The 27,500-nt window shown below is 42.5% G+C and overlaps 1 protein-coding gene across 9 annotated transcripts in view; it reads right to left on the bottom strand.

Moving 5' to 3' along the window:
• The window catches only part of tnikb (TRAF2 and NCK interacting kinase b), a 67,714-nt gene that overhangs the window by 24,534 nt on the left and 15,680 nt on the right, over nt 1-27,500 (bottom strand). For 2 of the 9 annotated variants that reach the window (XM_078291290.1, XM_078291295.1), the window contains exons 3-16: nt 24,116-24,172; nt 23,443-23,568; nt 22,855-22,965; nt 21,730-21,820; nt 21,380-21,510; nt 19,076-19,130; nt 18,511-18,589; nt 16,704-16,879; nt 16,475-16,541; nt 15,730-15,928; nt 14,379-14,513; nt 9,347-9,541; nt 6,671-6,976; nt 3,909-4,073 (exon numbers count right to left, since the gene is read on the bottom strand). In XM_078291290.1, coding sequence (XP_078147416.1) covers nt 3,909-4,073; nt 6,671-6,976; nt 9,347-9,541; nt 14,379-14,513; nt 15,730-15,928; nt 16,475-16,541; nt 16,704-16,879; nt 18,511-18,589; nt 19,076-19,130; nt 21,380-21,510; nt 21,730-21,820; nt 22,855-22,965; nt 23,443-23,568; nt 24,116-24,172 — 1,893 coding nt within the window. Of the gene's footprint in view, nt 1-3,908; nt 4,074-6,670; nt 6,977-9,346; nt 9,542-12,498; nt 12,586-14,378; nt 14,514-15,729; nt 15,929-16,474; nt 16,542-16,703; nt 16,880-18,510; nt 18,590-19,075; nt 19,131-21,379; nt 21,511-21,729; nt 21,821-22,854; nt 22,966-23,442; nt 23,569-24,115; nt 24,173-27,500 lie in introns of all 9 variants that reach the window. The other 7 variants (XM_078291299.1, XM_078291294.1, XM_078291292.1 and 4 more) reach the window with 7 other exon arrangements.

The following is a 27,500-nucleotide window of genomic DNA, read 5'->3' as shown; positions in this document are numbered from 1 at the left end:
CGGACGGTCACAGAGAATATTTGTGATAATATATTGTTCTGCATTTGGAGGATTTTGGACCAAACTCAGATTTTAATTCAAAACTAATGAAAATATACGTAGATTCACATGAGTACAGACATTTTAGCAAACAGTGCTGGTCATGCACAGCTACACACTACACATGCACACTAAGGTTGCACGGTTAATTGAAAAAATATTGAAATTGCAATGTTGTTGTATACAATTACTATTGTAATTTCTAAATTACAAGAAGCTTCAATTTTTTCTCACAGGGAAAGGTGTTTTTTTTATTGTCTGATATATGAAATATTCTGTTGACATCTATCAATTTATACTGCAATCCCAATATTCAGCAAAGACAAATCGAAATATGATTTTCTCATGTCAGTATCATGCAGCTCTAGTACGCGTGCTTTCTCACTCTCTCTCTCGCTCTCACACACACATACACACACACACACACACAGACACACACACACAGGGTTGGGTAATACTTGTAACAGCATTATGTATTTTAAATATAAAAACAATGTAACTGTATTCTGTTAAGTTACCTAAAAAGTATTACGTAAAATGTATCACGCTACCTGGGAAAAATAATGTATTCTGATTACAGAAAATTAGATGAGTGAAATTAAGTGAAAGGCCATTTAAAACAGTGGCAGAAAATTTGTGTTTGTATGCAAACCTGGAATACATTTTTATCTGTACCTTTATACCTCAAATATGGCAAAGTAATCTGAAAGTAACTGAAAGTAATCAGAATACATTACTGAGTGTGTGTAATCCCTTGGATCATGTTACTGATTACAGTAACATACAGTTTTGATGGGAACTAGCAGCATAAATGTAATGTAATACATTTTTAAAGTAACCTACCCAACCATACACACACATATTTGTATTAGCCTACTATACTTGCGAGGACCTTCACTGAAAACCATTCCCTAACCCCTAAATTTAACCCTAATTTTACTCCTAAACCCAAATCTAAACCCTAAACCTTAACTTTAAACTACACTGCTGTGAAAACCGAACCTCTCTGCACATTAACCAGCCGGCTCTCCTGTAGTTTCCAGTCTCTGCTCGCTAAACGATGAGGCACGGACCGGCCGGTCGGCGGGTCACGCATTAAAAGATTCCTCACTCAGATTTAGTCCTGAGTGAGCTCCAATCCCTGCTGTCTCGCCACAACAAACACCAACCATGACTTTGTTTTTCACCCGATTGTGCAAAAAGGGAGCTTGAGAGGGAAGAGCGGCTCACAGCAGTTACTGTGTTTTCACTCATTAGTGCCGAAAGAGAAGAAAGAAGAGGGCTAGATGCCGAATTTCGAGGAGAGAGAGAGCAGAGCGGTTGGGGAGACGCAGGCAGCGGGGGCGGAGAGAGCTGGAGGTAAATAATGAAGCCCAGACTGTGTTGTGTTGTTGTAGCTTCTGCCTCTTATCTTCTTCAAAAACCTTGTCTTTACATATCTTTTACTACAAGACATGTTTGAAAACCTCTGGATGTCTGAGTCGGGTTAAAGACTGGGTCAGACTGTCTCTCTGATCAGTTCAAACTTAAAGAACCCATGAAACAGCTTCTTTACTTCCTTGATTTGATGTATTTCCAGTTGAAACAGGTTGTTGGGGCGGGACATAATGCAGCGAGGGATCAATCAACAGTCTAAACCAGTGGAACATCAGTCAGGGAGAGACAGTTTTATTTGATGGGAGGGGCAGAGGGGCGGGACTGTTAAAAAATCTGTAAAGTAATGGGGGTTAATTTAATGGGGACTTTAACAAGCTTCGGTGAGCTTCACCAAGTCAGCTCTGACATGGGGATTTTGTCTCACATCTCTAAAACTTAAAGCTAAATCAGGCCTAAACTAGTCCTTCACTCTAACCTAAACCTAATCCTAGTTCTAATCTCAACCCTAAACCGAAGTCCTGACCCTAAACTCGCCTCTTGAAGAAGTGAGGACCGGCCAAAATGACCTCACTTCCCAAAAACATCCTTACACTGAAGGCAGAGGTGTGACCAAGTCAACTTCACGAGAGTCCCATGTCAGTCTCAAGCCTTGAGGCACAAGTCCCAAGTCAAGTCTAAAGTCAAGTCCAAGTCATTAATGTCAAGTCTCAAGTCTAAATGTAGAACAGCAAGTCAAGTCAGAGCAAATCAAGAGTCCAGTATCAATTTAATATCTTAAAGAAAACTAAATATCGAGGACTTTTCAATGCAATATGGTTTTAATAGGATAAAAACTTGGTAAGAGCATCATGAGTTTGATTTCTAGAATCAGTTTCAACTTCAATAAATTCAATCATTCCATACAAATTCAGAAAACAGAATTTAAATTCAGTCGTCTGCTGGAACAAATCTCATCACTTTCAATCTAAGTCATTTACACAAACACAAGATCTCAAGTCAAGACTTTAGAAACCTTTTCAAGTCATCAAAGTACAAGTCAGAGTCAAGTCCCAAGTCACCAGAACCCAAGTCAAGTCAAGTCTCAAGTCTTCTCTTCATGCAGCAAGTCAAGTCTCTAGCAATTAAAACTGTTCATTGAGTCTGACTTGAGTCCAAGTCATGTGACTTGAGTCCCCACGAAGGTCTAAAACTGAAACTGGCTCTCACAAGGATAGAAGAGTAGAAGCACAGAAACACACACCTCACACCACACACACACTGGGACAGAACGACTCGGGTCGCGGCATGCAGAGACCTTGGGGGGCATGTCGTCGTCCTGCCGCAGCCAGGAGCTGCGGTCCAGCTTGTCGAGGGGGGGCGCCAGGCGGGGGAGGGGCGGGGGAGGAGGGGTGTCGGAGGTGGGGTCGGAGTTCTGCCGGGGCATGGGAGGCCGGGAGGGGGAGGGCGAGGCCGAGGAGGAGGACGACACGCCGTGCGGGTCGTACAGGGACTGGGAGCCCGACAGGCCGTGAGTCTTCACCTGCACCAGGTGGGCCATCTGGACACACACACACACACACACACACACACACACACACAAGCAGGAACCAGGGAGATTCAGGGTCGAGGGGTTGAGGTTGAGGGAGATCAGGAGCAAGACCAGGAGCAGGATCAGGATTCAGGTTCACACAGTGCGTTCAGGATTAGGATATGGAAAAGGAAGGAAGAGGAGAAGATGCAGCAAGTGCGATGATGATGATGAAGAGAAGATGGAGAAATTAGGTGAGGAAGAAGAGGAGAGGAAGAGACATTTGGAGTGAAATAGAAGTCTGAGGCTGCGTTCACACCAAGCATGTTCTGAACGGTTTATTAAACTCTGCAGTGTTTCCTCCTTTAGTTCAGTTGGTTTCCCCAGGTGAGAACGATGACCTTTGAACTCTGGTGGCACCAAATAACGGCACCGAGAGTCTCAGTCCTCTAACAAGAGAACTGCGGTGCGGTTCGTTAATCCAACCGACTACAGGAAACCACCCCGAAACACAAGGCATTATGGGTAGAAGGAGACGGATGCGGTTCCTCTTGCTCGGAAAGCCTAGCAGAACAAAATGAAGTCTGGACTGATGCTCATATTCAGCTATTTCTTCTTCAGGTGTTCTTAACTGGTATGAGCACCACAGAAGAAGAGACAGACAAGTCCATCATGCTGAGATAAAGTTACAGGAACTGGAATCAGATTTGTTTTGAATCTCTCACCTGACAGGATGACATGTGACCAAAACTCTGTCCAATCAACGAGCTGCTTGTGAGTCATGTGACTTTTGTTTACAAGTCCTGGTTCACTTGTGATTGGACCTAAACAAACCAAATACAAACTACAACAAAGTACCAAAGAACCAAAGAAAACAAACTGAAGGTGTGATCGCACCCTGAGAGAGATGAGTTTGTATCCCATGCAAACACACACACACACACACACACACACACACACACACACACACACACTAGCTACACACCTGTGGCTCGACGGAGCGGTGCATGGGCGGGGTGCGGGCCTGCTGGATGCCTCCGCTGCTGAAGGACTCGGAGCGGGGGGGCAGGGACGGGTCGGAGATCCGGTTTGAGACTTTATGCTGCAACGCAGGAGAACTCTGTCTGTTCATCTTATAACGCTCCTCCACCTGACACACACATACACACCATCAGACCACACGCTCACATGCAGTGTGTGTGTGTGTGTGTGTGTGTGTGTGTGTGTGTGTGTGTGAAGGATTGATTTCACTGTCAAAAGTGTTTCTGTTTTGTAAGCTACTGTCTAAAAATGGCTGATAACTTCACTGAAATCCCATAATGAGATTTAACATTAGTCTTGTTTTGGACTCAAATGGACTTTTGTGTGTTGGATTTAATTCCATTTATTCCATTCTGCTATGTTTCCATGGTAGAAATGATAGGTAGCTGAAAATTGTTAGTCAATATTTTAGAAATGGGCTTGATTTAATCTTCAAAAGTGTTCAAAACTTCTATTAAATTCCATAATGAGTTGTAGATTTATGCCAGAAATCATTTTCTAAGATTCTCTTTCTCTTTCTGGACTGAAACTCTGAGTGTGTTTGAAGGATTTAATTACATTCATCTGATTCCGCTCTGCTTCCAATTAAAAAAATGATAGCCACCTGAAATGTATTAGTCAGTATTTCATAAACAGACTGGATTTCATCCTCAAAAGTGTCATCACTTTGTAAACCGCTTTACTTTGGTTCACTGCATTCTTTAATGAGCTGTACTTTTATTCCAGAGGTGGGTGTCAGTTTTTCCAAATGGTGGATATCTGTTTTTTTGCCATGAAACTCTTTGAGTGTGCATTTGTGTGTGAGTGTGTGTGAGTTAGTGTGTGTATTGGACATATTCCCTCAAGTAGAGCTTTGAGGAAAAAACCTGGGAGGCTGTGACGAGGGTAGACCTATCTGTGCAGTGTGTATGTTTCTGTGTGTGTGTGTGTGTGTGTGTGTGTTTCCATGCATGGTGGCAGTGTGTGTCCACAGGGAGGCAGAGAGAGACTGATATAGCTACAGCTGCCCTACATCGGTCCACCAGCGGCCACCAGAGGGCAGGCCTGGAGAGCTGCCCTAAATGTGTGTGTCTGTGTGTGTGAGTGTGTGTGTGTGTGTCACTGGGGAAGGGTATTCACATGTGAGTGTGTACTTTTAAGTGGCCTTGATTTAGGGCTATATGAAAACCAGCACAGTCCAGCCATGAGTTCAAATATGGAGCATCAACCAGCGCTACAGCATGTAAAACTCATCACAACCAAAATATCAGAGGAAGAAAGAAACAAAGAAACAAAGAAACAAAGGAAGAAAGAAAGAGGGGATAAGTAAGGAAGAGAGTGTCTTATAAACCAGGAATTTAAGAGAATTTGGTGAGTGCAGCGATCATAAATAAAGCCTAGAAAAGTAAAGTAGAGTATTAGTATCTGTTAGAAACTGGTTACTAGTCGGCCATGACGCCTCACACCACAGCATGCAGTAACACAGCGGCTCTCATCCTATTTGGCTCGCCGCCCACCAGAACAAACTTATGCAAATAATCATTTCTACTTTCCCTTTTCAGGCTCTGTCGCTCGATTAATCATCCGAAGAAGCCCGGAGCCTCCGCATATTCATTATTTCACAAGAAAAGGGCTTTTATCGCCAAGATTACAAGCATGATAATAGATTTATATATCAGAGGGGTGATTCATGTTTCAGAAATCATCAGGTTGAGAGCCGCTGCAGTAAAGTACATCGCCCAGCATCGTGCCAGACTGGAGAGGAAAAATCCCAAAACGCTGCAAACATCAACCGACGACATCCAGACAAAGTCAGCAGTGAAGGTCACTGATAGAGACGAAAAAGCTTTTAGAGTTAAAGAGAGAGGAGGAGAGGGGGGGGGGAGTGAAAGCATGACAACAGCTTAAAATAGAAGGTAGAGATGAAGAGTTCATTTCCGAAATGCAATATGTCCATTTTTGGAAAAAGATCATTGTCGGAAATTTCAGCATTTCTCTAAAATACAGAGAAATCCAGTCTGTACGAGTCTGATTTTGTCAACCAAGGACATCAGTTACCTGTTTTTTTAAAAGTCCCAGCATTTGTTGTTCTTGTTGTTTTCACTGTCAACATTTTTGCAAAGGTAGATAGTAGTCAAATGTCATTTATTGATATCAGAGTTGATTTATTAGCCTGGTAATGCTGGCTTCAAGTCATTTTGTCGACCTAACGTAGATTTCCGACTATCCTTCAGAAACTATAATGATTTCTTTTCATTTTTCTGCTATCAATAACAGCAGTGTAATCCCACCTACTGCTGTCATAATAGATTCGTTTCAGTTTGGAACGAAACTCTTCAAGGATTGAAGGATGAAAGCAAGTTTTTTGGTACAACAGCAGCAGCCGAGGAGGAAAGTGAGTTTACCATCCCAGAGAGAAAAACAGAGATGAAGAGGTGAGAAATGAAAGAGTGACAGCAGAAGAAGAAGAGTCCACATCATCTTTTCTCCCTCCGGCCCGGTGTTAGTGGGAACGAGTCCACCCGGTCAGAGAGAGGCGGCGGCATGGCCTCGCTAAACACCAAAAAAACAAATGTTAAGGGAGAAAAAGAGCCAGATGGAAGGATAAGAAGTTAAAGGAGAAGTCTTTCCACCAGCCAGTTAGTGTCAGCCTGCACAGAGGGGATGATGGGAAGGAAGAGAGGGATAGAAGACAGACAGGAAGGAGCTGCTTCTCCTCCGACTGACCCGGCGGCCGGGGCTCCGCCCCCTGGAGTCCGGGCTCCTGCTGGAGGGACTCCGCCTGCGCATGACCGGCTTAGAGGAGTCAGGGGCGCGGTCAGGGACGCAGGTCACACGGATCCGAGGCACGTTGGCCTGCAGGAACTTTTCCCTGGAGGGACTGACATGGGCGGGGTAGGAAGGGGGGCGGGAGCGAGGTTTGTAACCAGGAAGTAAGAGCAAATTTGACAGGCTGGTGTCCCGTGGCTCCCTGAAGGAGTGGTATTTCTTGGGAGGGACGCGGGGCGAGTTGCTCTGGGCTCGACGCATCACCTGGAGGGAGCGGTTACAACGAGCAAGTCAGAACGGATACACACACTGTACAGCTGGGAAAACAACAGCTGGATGCATACAGAGGCTTTCAGATGATGTAACACGTCCTCCGGCGGCCATGTTGGAGGTCCACAGCTCTTGGACAACAGTGGCTGTTAACAGCTGATTGTGTTTCCATTTTCATTGAGTCTCAACAGAATTCAATAGACATGGTTGATTTCTGTGCTGTTTCTGTCTGAACTGATCATTTCATCACTGATCCATCTGATTGATTTAGTGTTTAGATAATGTCAGCCTGTTAGCTAGCTAACCATAGCATCTGGTCAGCTAACCATCACTGTCTTGTTGTTAACACATCTGATTAGCACACTAGCTAACGTACCTGCCTCAGAGTGTTTTGGAGTAGAGACTAGAGCTAAAGACAAGACAGTTTACTGTGTCACAGTAACCAAATCCACCTTATCACACTATTCACTTTTACTGAGAACGTTACTGAATGGATCTACAGCCACACCACAACAAGCTGACTCAGCTGCTCTCTGTTTCTAGCCTGGTTGTTTTAGATTTACAGATTATTTTCCAGTTCTCTGCTGGACCTCTAGCCGTGGCTGCTGGGAGATTTGTGACACAACTGCAAAGCCTCTATATGTGTGAACTCAATAGCAAAACACATTTGAAGGGTTTCATTCCAACTTCCTTAATATCCAATTTGGACAAAAATGTGCTACCTGCAATTCATCACTCTATCATGAGTGAAGAACAGAGATATTATCCTCAAAAACTAAATGATCTTGGGAGCAAAGGTCTTTTGATGGATCAAAGCTTTACAAGTAAAGTGTTTTACTCGTCTGACGCTTATCATTTTGTAAGAGTATGTCTCAGTGTTTCCAAATGGTGGATATCTGGTTTTGGTATGAAACTCTTCATTTGTGCGTACACAAAGCTAGCGCATAAAAGAGCACACACACATCACATCGACTAATAGCCTACAGTATATGAATAAATTCTCCGTTGTTGCACCTAAAAATCAGAAAAAAGGGCAGTTATTTCAAGCAAAAACACAGATGAGAAAGTCTCTTTGGCGATTACAGACTGTACTAGAAGAGATAACTTTACATACACAAGTCAAACATGTGCTGTTATACTCCTGAGAGTCCTAATGACTTAATAACAAACTCTTACACAAGCTAATAAGCGTGTGTGTGTGTGTGTTTGTGTTCATGCAAACTACCTCCTTACAAGGAACTCAGGGTTGTCATTGTTGTAGTTGAACAGCTGCTTGTACTTGTGTGTGTGTGTGTGTGTGTGTGTGTGTGTGTGAGTGTGTGAGTGTGTGTGTGTAGGTGTGTACTCTAAGTACAAGTTACTCTGTGGGTGTGTGCTTGTTTGCACATGCATACCTTTGTCTGTCTGTATTTGCAAATGCTTGCCTGAGTGTCTGTGCACACATTTGGATGTTGGCAGTGCTTGCTTGTCTTTGTGTGTGTGTCAGTGTGTGTCAGTGTGTGTGTGTGTGTGTGTGTGTGTGTGCCCCAAAACCAGACAAATCACGGCGGTTCACAGGTAGCTACACATCCTCCTATAAAAGGCGTGTGAGTAATGAAAAATGTGAAAAAGGCATCTGGAGGCGCAGAATGAAGATGACTGTATCTTGAACAGTCATTATTATTTTGGTCTGCTCTGAAAACACATTCATCTTCACCAGTCGATAAACTTTTATTCTGTTGTGTTAACGAGTGACACAAATGCCAGCGGGTTGAGATCATTTCCCTTTTGTTCTATTGTAATTCCAAAAGTCGGTGTCAAGAGTTTGGAGTCTTTTTCACTTGTTCGAAGAAAAATATGAGTTTAAGACAAATAAGAGACAAAGTTAGGACGGACATTTGTGTTGTTTGTTGTTGTTGTTTCCTTTGTTTGTTTGTTTTTACCACTCTTTCTGTTGAATGTTTCCCAATTTTTCTTGTTTTTAGCATCTTTGTTTATATGCCTTTTTGTATAGCACTTTGTAAATAATGGTGATAATCATGATATGCAGAAATAAAATATAAAAATATAAACATTATTATATTATATCTTATTTATGTAATACTAATAATAACAATAACACTAATACTAGTACTACTAATACTACTAAAAATAATAATAATGGGCATGTATATGTGTGTTATTATTAGTAGTAGTAGTATTGTTATTACAATAATATTAACAATACTACTACTACTAATAAACTTTGCATTTATTTATTAGTGACACATATAACAAATATAATTCTGAATGTAGTAGTATTTTAATTCCATATTAAGTATAGATGTAATTAAATATATAAAATGTGAAGCTCTTTATGAATACTAAATAGCAGTGATGTGTCACCTCCTTGGCCCAGGCGGGCTTGTCGTTGGTGCCGGGCGCCTGGTCCTTGTAGTGGTACAGCTGCTTCTTGTCCTGGGGCGGGCGGGGCTCCTGCTGCTGCTGCTGCAGGGACACCAGGTACGCCCGCTCCTGCTGCAGCTGCCTCTGCAGCCGCTCCGCCTGCCGCTGCTCCTCGATCTGCTTCCTCTTGTACTCCTGAACACACACAGAGAGAGAGAGGTGGACAGACACGGGGTGAACACAGGGAAAGGGAAAGAAATGAGGTGTCCGTTTCCAGAAGAATATAAATGAGAGCTTCAATAACAGCACAGTAAAAACAGCTCTTTTATAGATGAAGGCTTTCGTTCCCAAAAGACTACTAGATCTATTTTGGAAAAAAATAATTCCCTGAAGTTTATCATTCAGTATTTTTAAAATCAAGAGGATCCAATCATTACAAGTGTTGCCAATTTGAAAACCAAGAACAATGTTGCCTACTAGTGTTGATCTGATACGGGTTTTTGACGGGCGATACCGATACTGGTATTTGTAGACTAGAGTCGCTGATAACTGAGTCGCCAATATTCAACATCTTTAAATTCGACCATTTTCATGTCAAAAATTCCAAGTATTCTGTGTTTCATCTAGGGCTGCAGCTATCGATTATTTTAGTAATTGAGTATTCTACTGATTATTCCATCGATTAATCGAGTAATCAGATAAGAAATACTTTTGCTTTATTAAAGAGCAATAGTAAATATACAAAAGAGAAAAGCTGTCCGCACGAAGCTGTCCATACGACACTGTGATTTACTGAAAACGAGGTGAAATAATTATTATTATTGATATTTATTACTAGGCCTAAATATCATACAAGTTCATAAGACTGGCTAATGTACATTTATTTGCTATGTTGAAGGGTTGCCCTACACCTGCTGACCCTACTCACTGCAATCAAACTAAACTGAATATACCTGCTGTATTGGACTGGTGCATTTTAGGCTCCAATTGCTACTTACACCACCTGATATTTTGCTTTCTGGGGTATTTTATGCATCACTGTGAGGGGAGTAGGTGTGTGTGTGTGTGTGTGTGTGTGTGTGTGTGTGCGTGTGTGTGTGTGTGTGTGTGTGTGTATGTGTGTGTGACTATCATAATAATAACATGAATGAAGCTCAGGCTTTCACAAATTGACTGCAGCATTTTATTTTCTGTGGTTATTTTCTTGAGCAAAACTTAGCTAACTTAGGGACATCATAACTAGCCACCATATTGATTTACGTTCTTAACTAGCCATTACATATAGCCATAATTAACGTGCATTCTTTACTAGCCTTCATCTCATCCCGTTTTAATATTAAGTGCTGACTCCGCCCACCCGGGCCAGTTTGGGCGTACGCCGGTAGCAATTACAAGTGGACCCTATCCTACAGTCCCTGCTCTCAGCGGAGGGAGGGAGCTACACTGTGTGGGAAGCGCTGTGACCGTCAGACCTCTCTGGATTAGACAAGCAAGTAGAGAAAACCGGCATCAGCTGAACCAATTTATTGCCAAATGCTTTGGGATTCAACACATTAACATTGCTTCCCATGGTCAGAAAAAGTCGGCAGATTTGTCGCTAGTCGCTTTTGAGAAATAAAGTCGCCAGGGGGGTCTGAAAAGTCGCTAAATCTAGCAACAAAGTCGCCAAGTTGGCAACACTGGATCCGAAACTTTGGACACTTTCTGTCGTTTTCTCTGGCCTGTCTCTTCTCTTCGCCCCTCGCTATTTTCTCTCTCTTTCTCCAGCGCGTTGTGCAACAGTAATAATCATCCATGCGAAACACTGAGTGTGTATATAGTTATATGGATTAAACGAAGCTTCGATGCAAAGAATTTGCATCGATGATTTTTAGTAATCGAGTTACTCGAGTTTCTCGAGGAATCGTTTCAGCCCTAGTTTCATCCAGAGTTTTCTTCTCATCAGGGTGAAAAGCCTCTGAAACAGCATTCAGACCATCATGGGACACTAAAACTCTCCACTGAAACCCAGACTGATGAAATCCTTTTAGTGTCAGCAGCTCTTTAAGGCAGAGTGACATCACACCTATTCAATGGTAGAGAAACTGTGGGAGACATTACTGCCTTTAAATTAAGAATTAAGTTACAAAAACATAATTGAACAAATAAATGAATAAATCAAATGTGCCAAGAAACTGAAATTTCACTGCAGGTTTTCCAGTCTGTTTTTCTGTAGCTGTGGTCAGGAAGGAACCTCCATCATATCAGAGGTGGACGAGACTGACTAGATGATATTGATATTTAATAAAAGCCCAACATCAGCCTAATATATCAGCAAACCCATATATTGATTCCACCTAACCTTTAAGAGTGCCATAGTTTGTTTTAATTTTATCAATACTTTTTCCACCGGCTGAGTTTTTTTCAAGTGTTGGACGTCTCATTTTGGAACAAAACTTGACAAATGTCATCGACTGACATCCGCATCGACTGGACGCTCCCATTGAAATGCTGTGTGTCACACTCTCTTGTCAATTGAGAGGTCTGGCATTTATCTGAGCTGTCAGGGAGAAACTCTGCAGCGGCCAGAAACAAACCCAGGTGGGTGAAGCAGGACTTCTTATCAAACGGCTTTGTTTGGTTTGGGGGGGGGGGGGGACGGCTGTTTTGGCGTTATTGAGAACTCCTCCAGCGCTGACGGCGTCATTATGAAGGACGAAGCCAAATGAAATGTAATTCCAGGAGTGTGAGCTATCGACCGACACGCCCGTCGCTTTGTTTTGTCCATTGATTGATGTGTTTGTTAACTTTGGATCCGTGGATGTGAGCTGGTGCGTGTCTCTCCATCTCGGCTCGGTATTGATCGAGTATTGAGCCGAGTCACGATTTGTGTAAAGTAAAGAAAAAAACGGGCTGATGTGGAATCGGCGCTCGCCACGTCCACCGAGTCCTGGTACCAGTGCCGTTTCCATGGTTACCGCACTTCTGAGCCGTTGTCAAGGAAACTTGACTTTTGTTGCTGATGTTGTCTCGACCCAAAGAATTCATGGAAGTTGGTCTGCAAACCTGTGCCATTCATTAGTGTCTATATATGTGTCGTATATGTGTGTGTGTATCTGTATGTGTGTGTGTGGTGTGTGTGTGTCTATATGTGTGTGTGTGTGTTCCATTACCAGCAGTAAGGCCTGCTCCTGCAGGAGTTGCTGCTGCAGAATCTCCAGTTGCCTCTGCTCCTCCTCCAGCTGTCTACGGATATACTCCTAACCAATCAGAACCCGGCAGGCACGAGGAGCAGCCAATCAGAGCGCAGCAAGGCGGGGAGAGAAGCAAATCGGAGCCCAGGCAACCAGTGACATCATCAGAGCAGGAAGAAATTAGGTGAAAAAAAAAAAAAAAAAAAAGGAGACAATAGAGAGAGAGGACAGACACAAGTAGACAGATTTTGCAGGACAGATTAGAGAGGGTTTATTGAATGATGGGAATAAAAATGTGTGAAAGCAGGGATTAAGTTAAAAATAGAGAAGAAATGAGGGGAGCAGGAGAGGTGGAAACAGGAAAAGTAGAGCGCAGTAATTAGCAGGAAAGAAAGAGGCGCTTATCACTGAAGAGCTGACAGTTAACAGTAAGTATGAAATCAAGTGTGCAAGAGGTAGAAATTTGTGTCTGAAAGATACAGCGCTGTAAGGAAGCCACCAGTTAGTAATACAAAAGCCTCCTATCTTCTGTTATATGTTGGATGTGTGTGTTGATGCTCTGCTGAAACTAAGCTGACACATGCCTCTCTCCCTCTCTCTGTTTGTATGCGAGAGAACGTCACATCAAACTGCATCCTAAACTTTGACAGCTTAATATTAACAAGCACACATATCTTGTTGAATATGACTTAAGACCTAAATTGAGCATAAATACTGTATGATCCACCAAGCACCAAGTATTTCAATAAAATGTCAACTTTGAAAACTGATCTGTAATGCTGGACAGGCAGATGGAAAAATCACTTCCAACATGTTGATCCTAAAGAGAAAACCTTTGACTGAAGACGAGGACAACTAGCAACATCCTCTCGGTGACGAGAAGCAACGGGGCTTATGGGAAATGTGGTCTTAATTTTGATAAATACTAGAACGAACAATACCACTGGTGTGAGATAGAGGCTACTGAACATGTCAACCATGATCTCTTTTGTTTACAGTAATGATGTAAAGGCAGAGGTGGGGACTCGAGTCACATGACTTGGACTCGAGTCAGACTCTAGTCACAATTTGAATTGCTTGAGACTTGACTTGAAGCATGAAGAGAAGACTTGAGACTTGACTTGACTTGACTTGGGTTCTGGTGACTTGGGACTTGACTCTGACTTGTACTTTGATGACTTGAAAAGGTTTCTAAAGTCTTGACTTGAGATCTTGTGTTTGTGTAAATGACTTAGATTGAAAGTGATGAGATTTGTTCCAGCGGACGACTGAATTTAAATTCTGTTTTCTGAATTTGTATGGAATGATTGAATTTATTGAAGTTGAAACTGATTATAGAAATCAAACTCATGATGCTCTTACCAAGTTTTTATCCTATTAAAACCATATTGCATTGAAAAGTCCTAGATATTTAGTTTTCTTTAAGATATTAAATTGATACTGGACTCTTGATTTGTTCTGACATGACTTGCTGTTCTACATTTAGACTTGAGACTTGACATTAATGACATGGACTTGACTTGGACTTGACTTGGTAATCTACATTTAGACTTTAGACTTGACTTGAGACTTGTGCCTCAAGACTTGAGACTGACTTGGGACTCGAGCAAAGTTGACTTGGTCACACCTCTGTGTAAAGGTATTGGAATTAATTTGACGATGATATACTGATGTTTAAAAATGATCAAAGTAGCACCTTTAAGTCATATTCTACACAACATGTCCGTCTGATGGTAAGTAAGGGAACATTAAACTGAACATGACCTTCTCTCTGATACAAAAAGTAGAAAATAGTTTGTATGGGATGATTGGGGTTGGATGATGGGGGACGGGACAGTGTGATGTGCCGGAGCTCCTACCTGCGTCTGTGCTCCTACCTGCTCTCTCTCCGCGTGCCTCCGCTCCTCCTCCCGGCGGATCTGCTCCATCTCTTCGTAGCGCCTCCTCTGCTCTCGCTCCTGCTGCTTCCTCATCTCTCGCTCCCGCCGCTGTTGCTGTTGGCAGGAGAGGAGAGGAAAATGCTTCAGTTCAGTGTGTGTGTGTGTGTGTGTGTGTGTGTGCGCTTGTCCGGTGTTTCCGTGGCATCTGGACAAGCTCAGGTGGTAATATTACAATTGGGATGGGATTTGCATGGAGGAGAGAGTGATTTTAGACTGTTTCATACTCAAAAGTCAGTGTTTTTCAAAAGAACAGAGCTGTAATATCTTTGTTTTACACGTTTTATTGAATCAGTCAGCTTTACTGTAGTGGCCTGGTTTGGAAACGTGAAACATGTGATCCAGTCCTCAGTGTTGTGAGAGTGGGAAACACTCACTGATGTCTATGTAGGACACGTCCTGTGTGAAGCTCAGAGCATCACACACTGGCTGAATTTGATCCAGCGGCTTCAGCTCATAGATTCAGCCAATCACAGGCTGAAACATCGTATCAGATTCATTCATTCAGTTTTCTGCTCTCTCCAGCGTTCATTTCAATGTGTCTTTATATTAATATTCTTAATATTTTGTTTATTGTATTCTGTTGTGTGCCTTTGGGCAATAAAGTCCCTTCTAAAACTGTTTATTGACCGCTTTTAAGGTTGCCTGGTTGGGGATAGTGGATGACTAATACGCCTGTTCAATACCGCTGCATGATATTGATAAATAATTCTATTGCAGTTATTCTGCTGAATATTGCAATTGCGATATAAATTGCAATACAGTATACAGGCGTTTTTTATTTTAGATTTTTCAGCAAACAAGAAACATTTTTAATAAAAACTGGGATGTTGTGCGGCACTTCACACCCAGCTGCTCGGTGCTTAACAGGAGAAGACTGTGGATGTTCTGGGCAGCTGACAGGTGTGAATGTGAAGTGGGATGTTGGTGAAAAAAACGGCAAGTTTGCTCTAAGGTAAAATAAATTAATTAATTAATTAACAAGGCAAGAGTTTATATGCCATCCCCAACGAATGATGCAGTCTCCCTCTGGGCCAGTGAGTAAGAGATATGTCAACTTGTTTTGAGCTGAAAATGAAAATGTCAGAATGCAGCGATGAGATGCATCACCGTCCCAAGTTTTGTCAAAATCCAATCAGTGTTTGTCTGAGATAAACACATGACAGACGGACAAACAAACACATGACAGACGAACAAACAAACAAACAAACAAACAAACGGAGACAGATCTACAGTCCTGGTGAGTAAATCCACACTTGTTTTCTGTATCTACCTCCTCCAGCCGTCGCCGCTGCTCTTTCTGCTCCTCGATGCGTTTCTGCCTCTCGGCCAGCAGTTGGCGCTTGTGTTCCTCGTTCTGCTGCTGCTCCAGCTGCTGTCGCCGAATCGCCTCCGACCGCTCCTTATTGGCCAGCTGCAGACGCAGGAAGTCCCGCCTCAGCGTGGACTCCCCGGGGATGTTGATGATGGAACTGGAGGGGAACCAATCGGAGGACAGTTAGGGCAAGAAGGTGAAATCAATTCTTCATACAGCACAATTAAACTTCTATAGTTTAATTGTAGTACCAGTAGTAGTAGTAGTTTTTTTTATTTTTTTTTTCTCACTTTGCTTCGCACTTATGCACTGCTGCACTTCTTTTAAAATTTGTATTTTACTTGATTTTATGCATCCTATGTACTCTATTTTTTAACTTTATTTTTATTATTATTTTACAGTGGATTTTATTTTCCATCTTATGTTATGCATTCCTCATATTTTTACTATTGTTATTCAGTGGGTTTTATTTTCCATCTTATGTTATGCTCATTCTATGTCTATTTTCATGTGAAGATGCATTTTATGTATTCTATTCTCCTCTTTATCTTATTCTCACTATCATTATCAAGTTTTATGTGAAGCACTTGGTGCATGTCATTTCTCTGTTGTAAAGCACTTTGAGCTGCATTTCTTGTATGAAAGGTATTATTATTATTATTATTACCAGTAGTAATAATAGTAGTAGTAGCAGTAATCCTACCTTGGCTCCCCCATGTCCCTTTCCTCATCCTCTTCCTCACTCCCACTGTACTCGTACTCTGTCTCATCTGGAGGAAACACACACACACACACACACACACACACACACACACACACACACACACACAGACAGAGCGCAGGTTAACACAATTTGACATTTCACGTTAGGCAGTCAGCTGATACAGACAGTCCAGACAGTGTGAGGTGAATCAGTCGTGGTCTGGCCTCACCCCTCTCACCCCTCTTCTTCTTGGTGCGGTCGATGTGGTCCTTCAGCTGGATGCGGACCTGCCTCTCGTTGGGCAGGTCTCTGATGAACGGGTGTTTGAGCAGCTGCTCTGTGCTGGGCCTCTGGCTGTGGCTCTTCACCAGGCAGCTCTCGATGAACGACTGGAACTTCTTCGACCTGCGCAGAGAGAGAGAGAGAGGTACATAAAGAGATAGATAGCCTGCAGCCGTTGGGAACAGTAGGCGCGTTTGTTGATGTTAGCATCTGTCTGTCCAGGGCTTAAGGGTCATAGAATCTTCTGAACCCTCAGAGGAGCATGTAATCCTTCAATTGAAATTTAAATATGAAAATCACCAAAATATGAGTTACGTTTTTTTACACAAAAGAGAAGTGCAAAGAGTGAAAACTAGTTTAGCGCTACAGTTCCATGCTTGCTAACTGTGAGCGTCTTGGCTAACAAGACGACGGTAACAAAGCTGAAAATTTACAAGAAAAAACCCCGCACAGAACAACAGTCGCCCGATATTTTACGTTTTTTAAAAGCAACCTGAAAAATCGAACAATAAAAAATAAAATAAAATCACCAGTAATCGCTCACTACTACAACTGAACAAGTAACATTACTGTTACTTAGCAAGGCCTACTGCGCTAACGTTTGATCCTCAACAGGATTAAGTGCACTTAAAATGAAGAAATCCAACAAATAATATGCCAAACCTTAACCAATCTAAAATGTAAAATGACACAACCTACCATATTAGAAAACCGGGGAATTTGAATGAATCATCTACTAGCTAGCAAAACGATTCCACATACAACTTGAATTGTAGAGAAATTCAGGTATTTAAAGTCGAGATGAAATGAAAAATGCCTTTTTAACCCTTTTAGATCGCATCCCCGGTCATATTGTGCACCTATTTAACAATATATGCCAAAAAAAATACAAAAAAATCCATTTCTTTGTATTCTTATATCAAAATTCAATCATGTTTTCTTCCTTTAAAACAAAATATGCCGTGTGCTTACGTAAGCATGCCTCAACCAATTTCAACCAATAATATCATGACATCCACCCATCAATCAATCTTCAACTTTTAGCGCACAGAGCTAAGATTCATTAGTTAGCTAGCTAGCAACAGCATGGTACTTCGGTGTGTCTTCGGGTGTTATGACACGCCCACTTTTCAACGTTCAAATCAAATTCCTCCCAACGTTACGTCCCGCCTGTCTTTCCTGTTTCACTCGGAAATACGTCACGATACGGAAGTTAGATACTCTCGAAATGCCGTTTCAGCTCGACTTTAAGGTAACTACAGCGGCCATTTCAGACACGCACAGTTTAACAAGGACCTGATGAAAACCCTACTGTCTCTTAGCGACGTCACCACATGTACCCAGCATGAAAACAGCAGAAACCTAAGACCCAGTAAGCTCCATCTCTTTGGTGTTTCACGTGTTCAAAACCAAACCTGAATATGGCTTTACAGACCCTGTGCCAGTTTGTTTGTTGTTTATGTTTGTTGTTTCTCCCCACTGCCTTTGTGTACTGTCCCATACCCACAGAACATCATACATTTTCCCAATATGTTTTGCTCACTGTTCAGTTCAGTATGGGTGTGGCTGAAGCTTGCCAGCAGATCAGTACAGGTACAAATACTGATATTGTGCCATGACCATACTTAGCTAGCTAGTACAGACCCAGAACCATACTGGTGCAGTGGCAAAAATCCTGTGTATTTCATATGTGTGTGTGTGTGTGTGGCTTTGTGTTTGTATGTGTGTGTATGTCTGCTGAGTTAGTGACTCACCACTTCTTAGACTTGAGTCTGGGGGCGGGGTTTCTGGGGATGAGGAAGAGCGCTCTCATCGGATGCATGTCACACAGAGCTGAGGAGGTGAGGAAGGAAAGGAAAGGAAAGGAAAGGAGAGGAGAGGAAAGGAAAGGAGATCAGAAGTGGGAGAGGAAAGGAAAGGAGAGCAAAGGAGGTTAGAAGAGGGGAGAAAAGAGGACAAAAGGAAAGGAAAGGAAAGGAAAGGAAAGGAAAGGAAAGGAAAGGAAGGAAAGGAAAGGAAAGTGGAAAGGAAAGGAAAGGAGAGGAAAGGAGATCAGAAGTGGGAGAGGAAAGGAAAGGAGAGGAAAGGAGATCAGAAGTGGGAGAGGAAAGGAAAGGAGAGCAAAGGAGGTTTGAAGAGGGGAGAAAAGAGGACAAGATGAAAGGAAAGGAAAGGAAAGGAAGGAAAGGAAAGGAAAGTGGAAAGAGTGGAGCAGAGGAGAGGAGAGAGAGAGAAAGACAGATTTAGACTTAACTGCAAACAAAACTGTGATGTCTATCCAGCATCAGAAGTTTAACCAGCTCAGTGTTTCAGACTTACGTGGCGCTCCCTCCGCCATTTCTATAGCTGTGATACCCAGCGACCACAGATCACTCTGGAGAGAGAGAGAGAGAGAGAGAGAGAGAGAGAGAGAGAGAGAGAGAGAGAGAGAGAGAGAGAGAGAGAGAGAGAGAGATGAAAACCTTCACATCCTCAAAATGTGTTTCTGACTTAAGAGAATACACCAAGTTTTTGGGAGATTTGACCAAAGATGAGAATACAGACACTAAAACCATCCATGAGCACTCTTGAGCTTTTCTTCCGCTTTTAACACAATTCACTCGCGTGTTTGAGCCGACAAATTGCTGATTTTAATACCGCTCGATGGATTGTGGATTTGTTGACCCGCAGGCCCCAGAGGGTCGGAGCTAACTGGCGTCTCACCCCAGCAGCGCCTCCCAGCCTCGCCACAGGAGAGCGTCCTGTCCGAGTGATGATGTCATCTGACTCATCATCATGAGCCTGGGGTTGATGAGTTTGTGTAGCGGTGTGGCGATCACTTTCTGAGGTTAAATGTCTCAGAAACAAAGGATTTGTGCCCATTGATTTCAGAAGAACATCAACATCCACACTGCCTGACAGTTATTAAAGGTCAGGGAGAGGAAACTTGTTCACAGCTACAAAGATTTAAAGAAATTGAACTTGGAGAGCAACACAGATGCAATTTGTAAGAAAAGGCCAGAAACGATTGTTTTCTCTGCACAGGTTTAATGTTTTCAATGTAGACAGGAAGATGATGGTTTTATTTTATCCACTCACTCCTAACTTTATCATTGATTTCTTGGTTCGGTAACTTGAATGTGCAAAACAAGAAACGACATAAATATACAGTATATTCCAGACCACTGTTTACTACGTCAAAGGCATGAGATCGCACTGCACTCGTTTTAATTAATTCAAGTGCACAGGATACATTTCATTCTCTCATTTCAGTTAATTCGTGCCCTTATTTTTATTATTTGTGCACACAATTTCAGAGTTTATGTGAATATGTGCACAATGTGCTCAATTTAGCTCCTGCAGCATGTTTCAATTTCACTCACTTGCCATAATTAGTTAAATTTACTTGATTGCATTAATTAATTTAGTGAAATTAGCCTGATATTTTGTTGAATAAAAATATATTTAGTTGAATGAGGCTTTTGATAAGTTATAATGGATATATTTGTTGATTTAATTTGACTTCAGGTAAAAAACAACAGACACCTGACACACATGTCAACACTCAGACTGGAGGGAAGTTACTGAGCTTCAGTCAGCTTCAGTCTCTATTGGCTCTTATTGTTAACTTATTACACTTTTTATATATATTTACATACTTATCATGCAACTCAAGCTCACATTTTATGTCATGAACACACAATAGCATGTCATGTGCACAAGTTAATACTTGTTTTGTTGCCACAAAATATTGTTTTCCCATATGACAGACCCTGCCAGGCTCTGTATGATCCAGAGTTTTCCCCTCCAGGTACAAACTGTCCCACGTGTGATAAATTTGCTCACTTTGCATTTTTGCACATTTTGCACAAATATTCCTTTGCTCTCTTTCTTGCACATCTATTGTATCTGCCACCATTTATCCTTTTTAATTGCACTGAGATTGATTGTTTTGTACTTGTATTATATCTGTGTTTGTCATTGTGTTTTTTTTATTGTGTGTTCCAGCAAGCTGAATTCCCCTCGTGGGCAATAAAACTGCAGCGGCTCTAGAGCTGAATGTTAAGTCATCTTAAATGATCTGTGGCCAAGTCTGGCAGCTTTGTGTAGGAGATCGGTCAAATTTACATGCAATAACATGCTGTTGTTTTGAACTAGCAGGGACTACTTTCTCTGTTTCCATAGAAAGTGAAGGTGGCGGGTGATGGAAGACTGTCTGCAGCTAAAAATCACTACGCAGAGGATGAATATGTGGTTGCTTACCTGACATATTTCTAAAAATAAACCTGGTGACATCAGCTATATTGAAATAATTAGATGTCATTTTTTAAAATGTATGAATCCACAGGCTGCATAATAAAAACACGAACAACTTTGGTGTCTGTGTTCTCATCACTTGACAGGGAAGTTGACCAACAGAGCAATCTCCTAAAAACTTGGTGTATTTCTTTAAGGTTGGACATTTATAATTTAATAAAACGAAAGTTAGCAACAGTAATAACAGCTCTGTTTATAGTTGAAGGCATTCAGACAGACTTATGAACTGAATAAGCAGGATGTAAGTTCACAGCACACACACACACACACACACACACACACACAGACACACACACACACACACACACACAGACATGTCGAGTCTACCTTGAAGTCGTACGTAGCGTCGGGGTTCTCGTCGCAGGCGATGACCTCCGGGGCCATCCAGTACGGAGTCCCAATGAACGTGTTCCTCCGACCCACCGTACGGTCCAGCTGAGCACTCACCCCAAAGTCCACTGCACACACACACACACACACACACGCACACACACACACACACACACACACACACACACACATAATTCATTGTAAATTTTATGCAACTCAGTGCTGTTTGCTCAACACCAGTAGACTGTAAGCAGGACAACAATGTGTGTGTGTGTGTGTGAGTGTGTGTGTGTGTGTGTGTGTGTGTGTGTGTGTGTGTGTGTGCGTGTGTGTGTGTGTGCTCTCACCTAGTTTAACCTCTGCGTTCTCTGTCAGCAGCACATTCTGGCCCTTGATGTCTCTGTGGATGACCTTGTGTTGGTGGAGATGGGTCAGACCCTGGAGAGAGAGAGAGAGAGAGAGAGAGAGAGAGAGAGAGAGAGAGAGAGAGAGAGAGAGAAAGAGGAAGAGAGAGAGAGAGAGGAAGAGAGAGAAAGAGAGAGGAGGGACAGGGAGACAGAGAAAGAGGAAGAGAGAGAAAGAGAGGTGGAGGCAATGAAAACCTTAACATCCTCCAACCATGTGATAAATATTTTATGACTGCAAATAGCGGAAGTTTGCGATGAGGCGGTTGCTGTTGATTACGAGTTGAAATGTCGTAAAATGTGAATTACCAACAGTAATAACAGCTCTGTCTACAGCTCTGTAACTGTAAGTCTATAGAAAGTTTGCCAGCTACATATTCAGTTACCTACCGTTCTTCAAAAAGCACCGTGATTTGATTTCCCTCAATCATTTTTAACAAGAAATATTAGCAGAAGCTCCTTGTTCACTATCTAAATCTCTATCTCTCACTATCCAAATATAGAGAATCCTGCATATTAAAATGCTTTGATTTTGTCAACAAACGAATTAAATGACCTACTCTCCTTCAAAAAGTAACAATTTGTTTTCATTTTGTGTTATCAACAATTAAGGAGAGCTGTCATTTTTCTTTTTTAAATTGTTGATATCAAATATTGGAACAAAACTGACATGACAGTAGGGCACTTAGGGGGTTCCTCAGGGGTTCCTCTAAGATCTAAAGGAAGCCGATAAGAACAGTAAGAGGGTTTCTCACAAGACTAAACATTCCTAGACTGATCAGGTTTTCTGAAAGATGAGATGAGATGAACTTCACAGATCCACAAGGGGAAACCGGGTCACTGCAGCAGCAGCAAAGAGCAGAAGATTAATTAAAGGGGTTCCTCAGGGAGCCTTCCGAGGTTCCCATACAGCTGCAATCGTAAGTTTCCTTTTTTTAATAAGATAAGATATACAGCAGCTAGGAATAGTGAATCACAAACAGCGGATGAACAGCAAATAGAATATAATGAAGATAAAGATAGAGCTCCTATTGACAAATCCATTGCAGAGTGCGTCCCGGGTCTCACCCTGAGGATCTCTCTGCAGATGTAGGCGGTCCACTCCTCCTTCAGAGAGTTCCCTTTGGTGTTTTTGATCAGATCTGTCACCGAGCCGGCCCCGCAGAACTCCATCACCAGCTGCACACACACACACACACACACACACACACACACACACACACACACACACACAGTGCATGAGCGTGGCGTTATCACAAGAGTTTCCACACCCGCCCCTCCGCTGTATTTGAAGCTACGGCAGCTTTGAGTAAAAGGCAAAACTAGATCTTTATAATCATTATGGTTGCTATAGTAAGATTAAGTTCTATTGTTCTTTGTATAATGAGCTGAGAAATGTTCTTTAGCGCAAAATGACTTCCTCTGCTGCTGATATGTTTGACGCTTAAGACGATTATTCCTCAGAAAAGACAGATTCTATTCTTTATCAATAAAGCCTGGGCAAAACAGCAATGTATTCTGTTTGTATGAAAATATCTGAGTATATACCTGAATTTAATGATATGTTTAGGTCATACACAAGTGTAATGTGATGTATAAATCCTTCAGCTATATGCACACACACACACACACACACACACACACACACACACGTACCCATAGCTGGTCGTCAATGCCAGGAGGATTCTTCTTGATGAAGGCTCCATAGTAGGTGGCGATGTTCCTGTGGTGGCTGTACTTCTTCAGCATGTTGATCTCTGCTTTAATTTCCTCTTCCTCCTCCTGATGCACACGCACACACACACACACGTAAATGCACACATCAGCACACAAGTACATAGACAGACACAGTGAACTGATAATAAACAAATTATACTTTTACTGAAGTGTGAAAACCTGAGTCCAGGGGAAACTGGATTAAACTCTCTTGATAAAAAAAAAAAAAAAAGTGTGTGTGTGTGTGTGTTGGAGGGGTGTGTCTGGGAACAGTGCCCTCAAGCTAGGCAGTGAACCCTCAACCCTAACCTGACTGACAAAACATTCTTAATTACAGCTAAGCCTCCAGGAGCAGTTGGTTCCCACGTATGTGTGTGTGTGTGTGTGTGTGTGTGTGTGTGTGTGTGTGTGTGTGTGAGAGAGAGAGAGACACTCCTTCCACCTGAAACTGTTCCTCAAAATCAGTGTATCCTCAGTAAATCAGTGTGCTCTTGGTGAACTTGCATAGTTTGAAAAATATCCCAAAATAAAATTCAGATTCCATTAGTCCCTGTGTGTGTGTGTGTGTGTGTGTGTGTGTGCGTGTGTGTGTGTGTGTGTGTGTGTTATTTACCCCTGTGACGTCCATGACCTTGATGGCAGCAAGCTGTCCTGTTTTGACATGGCGACCCTGAAAGAGACAGAGACAGAGAGAGAGAGAGAGAGAGAGAGAGAGAGAGAGAAAGAGAGTGAGAGAGAGAGAGAGAGACAACGAGAGAGAGAGAGAGAGAGAGACAACGAGAGAGAGAGAGAGAGAGAGACAGACAATGAGAGAGAGCGAGAGAGAGAGAGAGGACAGAGGAGAGATAAAAAGGATGAGGATCTAAAATAAAACCATAGTTTTGCCAACAACTCCATCAGTTAATCTGTGTGTCTGTGTGTGTGTGTGTGTGTGTGTGTGTGTGTGTGTGTGTGTGTGTTGCGGCAGTGCCCCAAAGCCACATTCTCTCACTCAACTGACAGCCAACTCACAGTCTGAACATTATGACTGACCGCCAACGCACACACACACACACACACACACAGAAAACTCTTACTGAGTTTCTAACTTATTCAGTCAGTATGCACTTGATGTTTTAAATATCAGTGTATATCCACCAATGGAAAAAGTGACACGATTCTTACTGTTGCTCTTGATTGACAGCACAAAATAAAACAATGTGACCATTAACGGCTGGCAGGTTAAGTCCTTGTTGACAAATGATAACACCTTAAAACACTGGATCCATTATATTATATTATAGAGAAATTGAATGAAGAAGTTAAAGTAGTTTCTTCCCAACATGTATGTTCGCCCTGTCCACATGTTGCGATTTGTCATTTTGATCATGAAGGTGCATCTTGGCAGAAATACATTTGATGCATTTTCAGCAGCAGTGACTATAGAAATACCATAGAAAACACTATAGAAAACACTATAGAAAATATTTTCAGCATGGTGATTTACTGTCATTTACTATGTATATATATATGAGGGAAATGCTGGTGCTTTCAGACGACTGCACAACTATCAAAAAGTGATTTGATCGACGGTCACAAAATGCTAACTGCACAGAAATCACCATTAGCCTTGGTTAGCTAGTTAGCGTTTTGTGAGTCACTGTTTTATAGTGTTTCAGTCGTCTGGCAACAGAAACAGAAAGACCTGTCAGTGACAACAGCTGGATTGTGTTAAACACTGTGTTGAAACACTAGATGAGTGAAAACAGACAGAGACGGAGGAGACAAAGTTTGCTTTTTAACATTTCTGGCAATAGAGTGAACCGATCTTTACACTGCTGAGACCAAGAGGAAGAACGGCAGCCATGTTGGTGAAGCGTCTCTATGTGGAAGCATCCTGAATGAACGGTGAAGTCGACTGAATACATTGTTGAAATAAAATATTTGAATGATGTTCAACACAACACCAGAAGGCCAGAAGGGGGTCCTAAAGAAGTTACACTCTAAAAAACGATGTGTCATTTTGAATACATCTGTGTGTGTGTGTGTGTGTGTGTGTGTGTGTGCGTGTGTGTCTTCTTCGGGACGACAGACACTTGCGCTACTTTTCGACACAACTAAATGCCAATACATTTTAACACAACATATGCTGTTATTAACATAACGACACAAATGTATGGTGTCCCAAAGAAGACATACAGATGTGTTAAAAATGACACATCTCCTTTCTAAGAGTGAAGAAGGACCGTCCCGTAGCCAAAAAAGGACACAGGTTCAGTCCCCATTATAGCCAGTGCGTCCCTGAGCAAGGCACTGAGGGATGAAACCGACCCGCTGTCCCACTGGAAGTCGACGGGAGCGGGAACACCAGCTACAGTAAAATGTTTAAAAAGGAATATTGAATTTAACATTTCCTCAGCCCAACTCTGAAGTCGGTATCACAGCTGTTAAAGCAGGAATGTGGAAATTCAACCACATTACTCTGCAATGAAACATTTATAACCCCCCCAATCTCTCTCTCACACACACACACACACACACACACACACCATTTCCTCATGGTAACCTAGCAACAGGCCTGGCAGGTTTGTGAGGGCAACGAATGGGGGTGGGAGGAGGCAATGTGATGGCGGTGTCTGAGTGTGTGTGTGTGTGTGTGTGTGTGAGTGCATGCATGTGTGTGTGTCTGCGTATGTGTGTGTGTGTGTGTGTGTGTGTGTGGATGTGTGCATGCACGTGTGTATGTCTACGTGTGTATGTGTGTGTTAGGGGGCCATGATATTTCACACTCCGGGTCACTCAGACATGTGAGTTTCGCAGATGCACACACTCACACACACACACACACACACACACACACACACACACACACACACACACAGACAGACAGACCGTCTTGGTTACCCAGTGTTGCATCAGACACTGAATGTATTTGACAGGCCAAAACCACCTCAGAGTACGGAAAGTCTCTCTTCTCTTTCTTTCTCTCTGTCTCTCTCTCTTTCTTTGTGTCTGTCTCCCTCTCTCTCTCTCTCTCTCTGTCCCTCTTTTTGTATCTCTCTGTCACCCTCTCTCTCTCTGTCTGTCTCACTATTTCTCTCTATCACACTGTCTCTGTCTCCCTACCCTCTCTCTCTCCCTCTCTCTCCCTCTCTCTGTTTCTGCCTCTCTCCCTCTCTCTCTCTCTCTGCCTCCCTCTCTCGCTCTCTCTCTCTCTGTCTGTCACTCTTCCTCCCTGTCTCTCTCTCAGTCGGGCGTGTTGCAGCATGCAGCAGCCAGGTGAGGAGGATTAGGCGGAGGATAACGAGGAGAAACAGAAAACTGGTTGTTAGTGTCAGTCACACATGGAGGCTTTACCACCGCTCCACCTCATCAGCTCCTCACTCTGCCCCCGTGAGGAAAGCTGTGTGAGAAACTTGATATTAAATGATATGTGTGAAATATACACGTTTTAATTTAAAATGAGACTAAACTTCCATCTCTGCTGAAGCGTTTGATAGGCGGCGGCCACAGCGATGCATCAGAAAACGGACAGAATATTTGAAGGATAGATGTGTGTGTGTGTGTTGGTTTGTTCTGAGCGTCAACATGGCGGCGAGGCAGAAGAACAGGAAGCTTTGCTCATAACGGAGCCGCTTCACAGAACAAAGAAGAAACAGACTCTACTGTATGAATTCAAGAAGAAACTGAGCTGGAAAACCTCCGACCGAACCTTTGTTTCGGTCGGACCGCCGTCTCTGCACGGCTCTGATTGGCTGAACGGACGGTGACGAATCCGTCCGTCCAGAAAAAGGTTAGTTTCCGTCCGTCAAAACAAATGGAGATCTCACAGACGGAGCGCCGTCAGTCCTGTCTGGACAACAGACAGCTGTCTGTCAGTGAAAACGAACTGAAATGAACAGAGACGGACAGACACAACAGATCAGTGTAGCCGCCAGACTACAGCTGTTCAATTTCAAACTGTGGGGACTAAGATTCTTCTGATATAACTTGTAGACAATAAAATAACTAGCTAACAT

This window comes from Centroberyx gerrardi, chromosome 22 (assembly GCF_048128805.1).
Source record: "Centroberyx gerrardi isolate f3 chromosome 22, fCenGer3.hap1.cur.20231027, whole genome shotgun sequence".
NCBI lineage: Eukaryota > Metazoa > Chordata > Actinopteri > Beryciformes > Berycidae > Centroberyx > Centroberyx gerrardi.
The sequence above is the reverse complement of the archived record's forward strand: the minus strand, read 5'-3'. Positions and strand labels throughout refer to the sequence as shown.